At 37.1% G+C, this 11,890-nt stretch overlaps 1 protein-coding gene across 1 annotated transcript in view; it reads right to left on the bottom strand.

Moving 5' to 3' along the window:
- Positions 1-11,890, bottom strand: part of LOC110266316 (putative F-box/LRR-repeat protein 9) — a 16,856-nt gene extending 4,966 nt beyond the window's left edge. Inside the window, exon 1 of the mRNA XM_021110703.1 lies at positions 11,374-11,890. Coding sequence (XP_020966362.1) covers positions 11,374-11,798 — 425 coding nt within the window. The 5' untranslated portion in view covers positions 11,799-11,890. The remainder of the gene's footprint in view (positions 1-11,373) is intronic.

The following is an 11,890-nucleotide window of genomic DNA, read 5'->3' as shown; positions in this document are numbered from 1 at the left end:
AATAATTTTCAAAAAAAAAGTTTATATCCAAATGTTAAAATTCATTTGATATAAAGTTTTCTGATACAAATAATAATATTATATTTAATAAAATAATTTTTATAATTAAGATTTTTTTTATTATATCAGACTTTTTAATTTTAATAAGAGTATATACCCATTTTGGTTCTCAAAGAATTTTGGACCAGACACTTTAGTCTTCAACTAAAATTAATTATTCGAATGGTCCCTAACAATTAATTCCGTTAGTCACTTAGGTCCTTGGCTCCGTCAACTCTAACAGAAGACAAAATGGTCCCTGACAACTCTAACAAGGAACAAAATGATCACTGACAACTCTAACAAGAGACGAAATGATCCCTTACCCCTTTATTCGAAAAGGACGCTATTCTTCTCCAATTTTTATCATATCTCACATAACCCTAACATTCATACTCTCCTTCTTCACCTTCACAGTTTTTTGTTCCATCTTTTCCTTCCTTTTCTTTACCTCCAAGATTAAGCCATGGTGTAATTGCCACACGTGTCTCACATACCTCAACATTTTATGGACCACACACTTCCTAAAACTCTATAACTGGTACATCCACCTCCTCTGTGATGAGCGGATAATTTATACACTTTTTGGCATTGTTTTTAGGTAGTTTCTAGTAGGATCTAGCTACTTTTAGGGATGTTTTCATTAGTTTTTATGCAAAATTCATATTTCTGGACTTTACTATATGTTTGTGTATTTTTCTGTGATTTCAGGTATTTTCTGGCTGAAATTGAGGGACCTGAGCAAAAATCTGATTCAGGCTGACAAAGGACTGTTAATGTTGTTGGATTCTGACCTCCCTGTACTCGAAATGGATTTTCTAGAGTTATAGAACTCCAAATGGCGCACTCTCAACTGTCTAGTATAAATAGGACATTTTACTATTGTATTAGACATCTTGGTATCTATCTTTGGACGTTTAGTTCTTAGACTTTGGAGGCTGGCCATTCGGCTATGCCTGAACCTTGATCACTTATGTATTTTCAACGGTGGAGTTTCTAGACACCATAGATTAAGGTGTGGAGCTCTGCTGTACCTCGAGAATTAATGCAATTACTATTGTTCTTCTATTCGATTCAAGCTTATTCTTATTCTAAGATATTCGCTGCACTTCAACCTGATGGATGTGATTATCCGTGACACTCATCATCATCCATCCTTATGAACGCGTGCTTGACAACCACTTCCGTTTTACCTTAGACCGAGCGTGTATCTCTTGGATTCCTTAATCAGAATCTTCGTGGTATAAGCTAGAACCCTTTGGCGGCCATTCTTGAGAATCCGGAAAGTCTAAACCTTGTCTGTGGTATTCCGAGTAGGATTTAGGGATTGAATGACTGTGACGAGCTTCAAACTCGCGATTGTTGGGCGTAATGACAGACGCAAAAGAATCAATGGATTCTATTCCGACATGATCGAGAACCGACAGATGATTAGTCGTGCTGTGATAGAGCATTTGGACCATTTTCACTGAGAGGATGGGAAGTAGCCATTGACAATGGTGATGCCCTACATACAGCTTGCCATAGAAAGGAGTAAGAATGATTGGACGAAGACAGTAGGAAAGCAGAGATTCAGAAGGGACAAAGGATCTCCATACACTTACTGAAATTTCCACCAAGGATTTACATAAGTATCTCTTTCATCTATTTTATGCTTTATTTATTATTATTTTCGATAACCATTATAACCATTTGAATCCGCTTAACTGAGATTTACAAGATGACCATAGCTTGCTTCATACCAACAATCTCCGTGGGATCGACCCTTACTCACGTAAGGTATTACTTGGACGATCTAGTGCATTTGCTGGTTAGTTGTGCGGAGTTGTGACAAAGTGTGATTCACGTTTGAGAGCACCAAGTTTTTGGCGCCGTTGTCGGGGATTGTTTGAGTTTGGACAACTGACGGTTCATCTTGTTTCTCAGATTAGGTAATTTTCTTTTCAAAAAGTTTTCAAAATTCTTTCAAGATTTTTTTTCTTTGTTTTCGTTTTTCCAAAAAGTAATTTTCGAAAAATCCAAAAAAATTATAAAATCTTAAAATAAAAAATATTTTGTGTTTCTTGTTTGAATCTTGAGTCAATTTTTAAGTTTGGTGTCAATTGCATATTTTTAAAATTCATGCATGGTGTTCTTCATGATCTTCAAGTTGTTCTTGATAAGTCTTCTTGTTTGATCTTTATATTTTCTTTTTTTGTGTCTTTTGTTATTTTTTCATATGCATTTTTGCATTCATAGTGTCTAAACATGAAAAATTTCTAAGTTTGGTGTCTTGCATGTTTTTCTTTTCTTGAAAATTTTTCAAAAATAAGTCTTAATATTCATCTTGATCTTCAAAGTGTTCTTGGTGTTCATCTTGATATTCATAGTGTTCTTGCATGTTTTCTTTGTTTTGATCTTAATTCTTCATGTTGTGAGTCATATTTGTGTTTTTCTCTCTCATCATTAAAAATTCAAAAAAAAAAAATCTTTTCCTTATTTCTCTCATAAATTTCGAAATCTTTGGGTTGACTTTGTTAAAAATTTTTAAAATAAGTTGTTTATTGTTAGTCAAGTCAAGATTTCAATTTTAAAAATCTTATCTTTCCAAAATCTTTTTCAAAAATCAAATCTTTTTCATTTTTCTTTTATGATTTTCGAAAATTTGAAAATATTTTTCAAAATCTTTTTTTTATCTTTATTTCATGATTTTCAAAAACTTTACTAACAATTAATGTGATTGATTCAAAAATTTGAAGTTTGTTACTTTCTTGTTAAGAAAGGTTCAATCTTTAAATTCTAGAATCATATCTTTTAGTTTCTTGTTAGTCAAGTAATCAATTTTAATTTTAAAAATCAAATCTTTTTCAATCATATCTTTTTCAAAATTGATTTCAAAATCTTTTCTAACTTCTTATCTTTTCAAAATTGACTTTCAAATCTTTTTCAACTAACTAATTGACTTTTTGTTGTTTCTTATCTTTTTTCAAAATCACCTAACTACTTTTCTCTCTCTAATTCTCGAAAATCACCTCCCTCTTTTTCAAAATTCTTTTAATTAACTAATTGTTGCAAACTTTAATTTTAATTTTATTCCTTCTCTTAATTTTCGAAAATCACTTATTATTTTTCAAAAATAATTTTTGAAATTCTCTCCCTCTCATCTCTTTCTATTTATTTTATTTATTTACTAACACTTCTCTTCATCTTAAAATTCGAACCCTCTCTTCCTCTCTGTGTTCGAATTTTTCTGTTCTCCTTCTTCTATTCTTTTCTTTCTTCTACTAATATAAAGGAATATCTATACTGTGACATAGAGGATTCCTCTTTCTTTTCTGTTCTCTTCTTTTTTATATGAGCAGGAGCAAGGACAAGGACATTCTTATTGAAGCAGATCCTGAACCTAAAAGGACTCTGAAGAAGAAGCTAAAGCACAACAATCCAGAGAAAACCTTATAGAGAATCTCGAAAAAGAGAGAAATATAGCCGAACCCAATAACAATGGTGGAGGCACAAGGAGGATGCTTGGTGATTATACTACACCTACTTCCAATTTTTATGGAAGAAGCATCTCAATCCCTGCCATTGGAGCAAACAATTTTGAGCTGAAGCCTCAACTAGTTGCTCTAATGCAACAGAACTGCAAGTTTCATGGACTTCCATTAGAAGATCCCTATCAGTTTTTAACTGAGTTCTTGCAGATCTGTGAGACTGTTAAGACTAATGGAGTAGATCCTGAAGTCTACGGGCTCATGCTTTTTCCTTTTGCTGTAAGAGACAGAGCTAAAACATGGTTAGACTCACAACCTAAAGATAGCCTGGACTCTTGGGATAAGCTGGTCACGGCCTTCTTGGCTAAGTTCTTTCCTCCTCAAAAGCTGAGCAAGCTTAGAGTGGATGTTCAGACCTTCAAGCAAAAAGATGGTGAATCCCTCTATGAAGCTTGGGAAAGATACAAACAGTTGACCGAAAAGTGTCCTGCTGACATGCTTTCAGAGTGGACCATTTTGGATATATTCTATTATGGTCTATCTGAGTTCTCTAAGATGTCACTGGACCATTCTGTAGGTGGATCCATTCACCTAAAGAAAATGCCTATAGAAGCTCAAGAACTCATTGACATGGTTGCAAATAACCAATTCATGTACACCTCTGAGAAGAATCCTGTGAGTAATGGGACGCCTCAGAAGAGGGGAGTTCTTGAAATTGATGCTCTAAATGCCATATTGGCTCAGAACAAAATGTTGACTTAGCAAGTCAACATGATTTCTCAGAGTCTGAATGGATGGCAAAATGCATCCAACAGTACTAAAGAGGCATCTTCTGAAGAAGAAGCTTATGATCCTGAGAACCCTGCAATGGCAGGGGTTAATTACATGGGTGAACCCTATGGGAACACCTATAACTCCTCATGGAGAAATCATCCAAATTTCTCATGGAAGGATCAACAAAAGCCTCAACAAGGCTTTAATAATGGTGAAAGAAACAGGCTTAGCAATAGCAAGCCTTTTCCATCATCTTCTTAGCAACAGATAGAGAATTCTGAGCAGAACCCCTCTAGCTTAGTAAACATAGTCTCTGATTTATCTAAGGCCACTTTAAGTTTCATGAGTGAAACAAGGTACTCCATCAGAAATTTGGAGGCACAAGTGGGCCAGCTGAGTAAGAAAATCACTGAAACTCCTCCTAGTACTCTTCCAAGCAATACAGAAGAGAATCCAAAAAGAGAGTGCAAGGCCATTGATATTGTCAATATGGCCGAATGCACAAAGGAGGAGAAGGACGTGAATCCCAGTGAGGAAGACCTCCTGAGACGTCCTTTGAACAAAAAGGAGTTCCAAATTGAGGAACCTAAGGAATCTGAGACTCACCTAGAGACCATAGAGATTCCATTGAACCTCCTTTTACCATTCATGAGCTCTGAGAACTATTCTTCTTCTGAAGAGGATGAAGGTGTAACTGAAGAGCAAGTTGCTCAATATCTAGGAGCCATCATGAAGCTGAATGCCAAGTTATTTAGTAATGAGACTTGGAAAAGTGAACATCCCTTGCTCATTAGTGAACTAGATACATGGGTTCAGCAAACTCTACCTCAAAAGAAACAAGATCCTGGTAAATTCTTAATATCCTGTACTATAGGCACCATGACCTTTGAGAAGGCTCTATGTGACCTGAGGTCAGGTATAAATCTTATGCCACTCTCTGTAATGGAGAAGTTGGGGATCTTTGAGGTACAGGCCGCCACATTCTCATTAGAGATGGCAGACAAGTCAATAAGACAAGCTTATGGATTGGTAGAGGACGTGTTAGTGAAGGTTAAAGGCCTTTACATCCCTGCTGATTTCATAATCTTAGACACTGAGAAGGATGAGAATGAATCCATTATTCTTGGAAGACCCTTCCTAGCCACAGCAGGAGTTGTGATTGATGTTGACAGAGGAGAGTTAGTTCTTCAATTGAATGGGGACTACCTTGTGTTTAAAGCTCAATGATCTTCCTCTGCAACCATGGAGAGGAAGCATGAAAAGCTTCTCTCAATACAGAGTTAAACAAAGTCCCCACAATTGAACTCTAAGTTTGGTGTTGGGAGGCCACAACCAAACTTTAAGTTTGGTGTTGAACCCCCACATTCAAACTCTAAGTTTGGTGTTGGGAGGTCCCAACAATGCTATGATGATATGTGAGCTTCATGAGAGCTCACTGTCAAGCTATTGACATTAAAGAAGCGCTTATTGGGAGGCAACCCAATTTTTATTTATCTATATTTCTATTGTTCTTTTATGTTTTATTAGGTTTATGATCATGTGAAGTCACAAAACAATTGCTAAAATTAAAAACAGAATAAAAAACAGTAGAAGAAACAGCACACCCTGGAGGAAGAGCTTACTGGCGTTTAAACGCCAGTAAGGAGCATCTGGCTGGCGTTCAACGCCAGAAACAAGCAGCAGTCTGGCGTTTAAACGCCAGGATTGCACCCTGAGGAAAGCTGGCGTTTAACGCCAGCAACAAGCATCAGGCTGGCATTAAACGCCAGAAACATGCTACATTTGGGCGTTTAATGCCAGAAACAAGCTTCAGTCTGGCGTTAAACGCCAGGATTGCATGCAGAGGGCGTTTTACATGCCTAATTGGTGCAGGGAAGATAAATCCTTGACATCTCAGGATCTGTGGACCCCACAGGATTCCCACCTACCTTCTCTCTCTCTCTCACACCTTTTCATAACCCTCTTTCCCAAACATAATTCACCAATCACCTCAATCACTCTTCCCCATCACCTATTCACCACTCACATCCATCTACTCTTCCTCATAAACCCCACCTACCTTCAAATTCAAAATCTCTTTCCCACTCAATCCCACCCTACATGACCGAACCATAAACCTCCCTCCATCTCCTCCATTTTCTTCCTCTTCTTCTCATATTCTTTCTTCTTTTGCTCAAGGATGAGCAATATTTTAAGTTTGGTGTGGTAAAAGCATAGCTTTTTTGTTTTTCCATAACCATTTATGGCACCTAAGGCCGGAAAAACCTATAAAAAGAGAAAAGGGAAGACAATTGCTTCCACCTCCGAGTCATAGGAGATGGAGAGATTCATCTCAAGGGTCCAAAGCTCAGTAGTAGAGCATTTGACTGCACATCAAGAGAGCACACTCATGGACCTCAACAAGAGCATGAGGAATTCCCTCATCAAGAAATCCCTGAGATACCTCAGGGGATACATTTTCCTCCACACAATTATTGGGAGCAACTAAGGATAGGAGCACCAAAATCACTAGGGATCAAGCAACAAAGGCAAGGAAGAGACATAGAGGAGCTCAAGAACACCATTGGTCCTTCAAGAAGAAGGCGCCACCATCACTAAGGTGGACTCATTCCTTAACCCCTTGTTCTTATCTCTCTGTTTTTCGGTTTATGAACTTCATGTTTGTCTATGTTTGTGCCTTTACTACATGATCATTAGTATTTAGTAATTGTCTTAAGGCTATGAATAATTCTATGAATCCTTCACCTTTCTTAAATGAAACATGTTTTTAATACAAAAGAACAAGAAGTACATGAGTTTCGAATTCATCCTTGAAATTAGTTTAATTATATTGATGTGGTGACAATACTTTTTGTTTTCTGAATGAATGCTTGAACAGTGCATTTTTTTATCTTGTTGTTTATGAATGTTAAAATTGTTGGCTCTTGAAAGAATGATGAACAAGAGATGTTATTGATGATCTGAAAAATCATAAAATTGATTCTTGAAGCAAGAAAAAGCAATGAATAACAAAAGCTTGCGAAAAAAAAGTGGCGAAAAAAATATAAAAGAAAAAGAAAAAGCAAGCAGAAAAAGCCAATAGCCCTTAAAACCAAAAGGCAAGGGTAAAAAGGATCCAAGGCTTTGAGCATCAATGGATAGGAGGGCCCAAGGAAATAAATTCCAGGCCTAAGCGGCTAAAATCAAGTTGTCCCTAACCATGTGCTTGTGGCATGCAGGTCCAAGTGAAAAGCTTGAGACTGAGTGGTTAAAGTCGTGATTCAAAGCAAAAAGAGTGTGCTTAAGAGCTCTGAACACCTCTAATTGGGGACTTTAGCAAAGCTGAGTCACAATCTGAAAAGGTTCACCCAGTCATGTGTCTGTGGCATTTATGTATCCGGTGGTAATACTGGAAAACAAAGTGCTTAGGGCCACGGCCAAGACTCATAAAAGTAGCTGTGTTCAAGAATCAACATACTTAACTAGGAGAATTAATAACACTATCTGAATTCTGGGTTCCTATAGATGCCAATCATTCTAAACTTCAAAGGATAAAGTGAGATGCCAAAACTGTTCAGAAGCAAAAAGCTACAAGTCCCGCTCATCTAGTTAGAACTAATATTCATTGATGTTTTGAGATTTATAGTATATTCTCTTTTTTTTATTCTAATTGATTTTCAGTTGCTTGGGGACAAGCAACAATTTAAGTTTGGTGTTGTGATGAGCGGATAATTTATACGCTTTTTGGCATTGTTTTTAGGTAGTTTCTAGTAGGATCTAGCTACTTTTAGGGATGTTTTCATTAGTTTTTATGAAAAATTCACATTTCTGGACTTTACTATATGTTTGTGTATTTTTCTGTGATTTCAGGTATTTTCTGGCTAAAATTGAGGGACCTGAGCAAAAATCTGATTCAAGCTGACAAAGGACTGCTAATGTTGTTGGATTCTGACCTCCCTGCACTCAAAATGGATTTTCTGGAGCTACATAACTCCAAATGGTGCGCTCTCACCTGCGTTGGAAAGTGGACATTTAGGGCTTTCCAGCAATATATAATGGTACGTACTTTGTTCGAGCTTAAACGACGCAAACTAGCGTTCAATGCCAGTTCCATGTTGCATTCTGGAGTAAAACGCCAGAAACACGTCACAAACCAGAGTTAAACGCCAAAAACACGTTACAACTTGGTGTTTAACTCCAAAAGAAGCCTCTGCACGTGTAAAGCTCAAGTTCAGCCCAAGCACACACCAAAGTGGGTCCCGGAAGTGGATTTCTGCATTTAGACTTATTTCTGTAAACCCTAGTAACTAGTCTAGTATAAATAGGACAATTTACTATTGTATTAGACATCTTGGTATCTATCTTTGGACGTTTAGTTCTTAGACTTTGGGGGCTGGCCATTCGGCCATGCCTGAACCTTGATCACTTATGTATTTTCAACGGTGGAGTTTCTACACACCATAGATTAAGGTGTGGAGCTCTGCTGTACCTCGAGAATTAATGCAATTACTATTATTCTTTTATTCGATTCAAGCTTATTCTTATTCTAAGATATTTGCTGCACTTCAACCTGATGGATGTGATGATCCGTGACACTCATCATCATCCATCCTTATGAACGCGTGCTTGACAACCACTTCCATTTTACCTTAAACCGAGTGTGTATCTCTTGGATTCCTTAATCAGAATCTTCGTGGTATAAGCTAGAACCTTTTGGCGGCCATTCTTGAGAATCCGGAGAGTCTAAACCTTGTCTGTGGTATTTCAAGTAGGATTCAGGGATTGAATGACTGTGACGAGCTTCAAACTTGCGATTGTTGGGCATAGTGACAGACGGAAAAGAATCAATGGATTCTATTCCGACATGATCGAAAACCGACAGATGATTAGCCGTGCTGTGACAGAGCATTTGGACCATTTTCACTGAGAGGGTAGGAAGTAGCCATTGACAATGGTGATGCCCTACATACAGCTTGCCATAGAAAGGAGTAAAAATAATTGGAGGAAGACAGTAGCAAAGTAGAGATTCAGAAAGGACAAAAGATCTCCATACACTTATCTGAAATTTCCACCAAGGATTTACATAAGTATCTCTTTCATCTATTTTATGCTTTATTTATTATTATTTTCGATAACCATTATAACCAGTTGAATCCGCCTAACTGAGATTTACAAGATGACCATAGCTTGCTTCATACCAACAATCTTCGTGGGATCGACCCTTACTCACGTAAGGTATTACTTGGACGACCCAGTGCACTTGCTGGTTAGTTGTGTGGAGTTGTGACAAAGTGTGATTCACATTTGAGAGCTCCAAGTCTATTGGCGCCATTGTTGATGATCACAATTTACGCGCACCACTCTGCACTTCACCCACCAGAAGCATCTACTTCCACGTCGTCGATAACATCATCTCAAACCCCGACAACGTCCATGACATCCTCAAGACCAAGTTCCACAACTATCCCAAGGGCACGCCTTTCTCCACTCTCTGGCAAGCAATATAGATTGTTGGACATTAGGACATCATGAGAAGATTATCCTTAGACATCATATACAAATTCTCATTTGAAATAGACATTGAGTGCTTCATTCCTTCTTTCCCGAAGTCCAAGTTGGCAGACAGTTTCGACCTCGCATCCAAGCTATCGGTACAATGAGCAATGTCACCGTTACCGCTCATATGAAAACTGAAGTGATTACTGAACATTGGTTCGGAGAAGAAGCTGAAGGAAGTGATCGAAATGGTGGACAATGTGGTCATAGAGTTGATAGGGCAGAGGAGGAGGGAGATGGCAACGACGACGACGGGTCTTGACAAAACAGACTTGCTGTATAGATTCATGGGATCCATCGAAGACGACAAGTAGTTGAGAGACATTGTCATTAGTTTTCTGAGTATGAATTGGTTGAGAACAAGTTGAGGATTTTTTTTCCTGTGAACATTGAAGTTGTAGAGTGTGCATTGTGTAGCTTGAAGTTACAGTGTTAGACTATTAGTGTTATGCGAGATATGATGGAAATTGGGAGAGAACAGTGTCATTTTCGAACAGAGGAGATGAGGGACTATTTTGTCCCATGTTAAAGTTGTCAGGGACTATTTTGTCCTCCGTTAGAGTTGACGTTGTAAAGGACCTAAGTGACTGACGAAATTTATTGTTAGGGACCAATCGAGTAATTAATTTTAGTTGGGGACTAAAGTGTCTGGTCTGAAATTCTTTGAGGACCAAAATGGGTATATACTCTTTTAATAAATATAATTAATAAAGTGAAAATAATATCTTGATAACTCTCTAATAATTAGAATTATATTTTCATATCTTTTATGATAGTTTATGATTTTATTTTATTAAAATTTAACAAAAAAATGTCTAGTTTAGATTATTGTTAACTAATATTATTAGACAAATAAAGAGTGATATTTGTATAAATTTTAGATTATGATAAAGGTAAAATCAATCAAAGAGACACAAGCATGCATAAAATCAAATGACAACTCGTAAATAATGCAACTTATTTGGACTAGAAAAGAAAAACAAAATGCAGAAAAGTAACAAAAGCACATGATTTCTATCAAATTAAAACTGCAGTGTCATGAAAGTTAAGAAAATCAAATTGCCAAATGAGAATTACATTAAAATTTTATGAAAATTCAAAGATTTTCAACTGCCACGCACAATCACATTTTCTTCAAATATACATGTATATGTTGAGTTGAAAATACTACATTTTTTCCTCTATAAAAAGAAAACTCACTCAAAATTTAAGACATAGAGTTTTTAGTGAAAAATACACTCATAAACGAAAATACATTATAGAAAAAAGATAGTTATTAGAGAAAATTAGAGTTTATAATCAACAATCCAACTTCACTTTTCAATAATATACAAATTTTTTTATTACTTGAACTTAGTAGTGCACTTATTAAAAGGTGTGGGCGTCTATCTCACTACATGCTTTTCTAAAATTGTTTACCAAACCAAGCATAAATATAACTATAATTTGATTTCACTTCCAATAAATTATGAGAATTTTTTTTTGAGAATCCTTAATCTACAATTTTCCACAATAGAATATATATGTATATGTATGTATGTATAGATGCACTTACGAATTAGCGATGTGGTTGAGGAGATCTTTGGTAGCAAAATAGTCAATACTTATGTCCACCAAGAGACCGCAGCTGCGTTCGATGGTACGGCGGCACAGCGAACTCAATTGGTAGTCCATGAATTTGGGAACCCCGACGACGCGCATGTTGATCACGCGCCACGTGTACGGATCCTTGCAGATGGTTCGCCAGAGCATACACACTCGCTGGGCAGTGGTGAGAACCTCTATGGCTCCCAGTTTCTCGAAGATGATAAGAATGAGTTCCACCGGAAGATGGAGCCAGTTCCTACTACTCCTCTCTTCTTGGCGTTCTTGGTGGGGGCGGCGCAATAATGGATTCGTATACCAAATGAATGATGGAGGTGTAAACAAGCGGCGTTGGAATTCCGCTTCTATCGCATAACTCGGACAATGAAGATGCATTTCTCTTTTTGCCGTTTCGCGAGACTCGAGAGAACAATGCTTATTTATATACACGTGTTTGCTACTTGAGGCGCAAGCTAGAAAGAACAAAA

Source organism: Arachis ipaensis, chromosome B09 (genome assembly GCF_000816755.2).
Source record: "Arachis ipaensis cultivar K30076 chromosome B09, Araip1.1, whole genome shotgun sequence".
NCBI lineage: Eukaryota > Viridiplantae > Streptophyta > Magnoliopsida > Fabales > Fabaceae > Arachis > Arachis ipaensis.
This window is presented reverse-complemented; position numbering and strand designations above follow the sequence as displayed.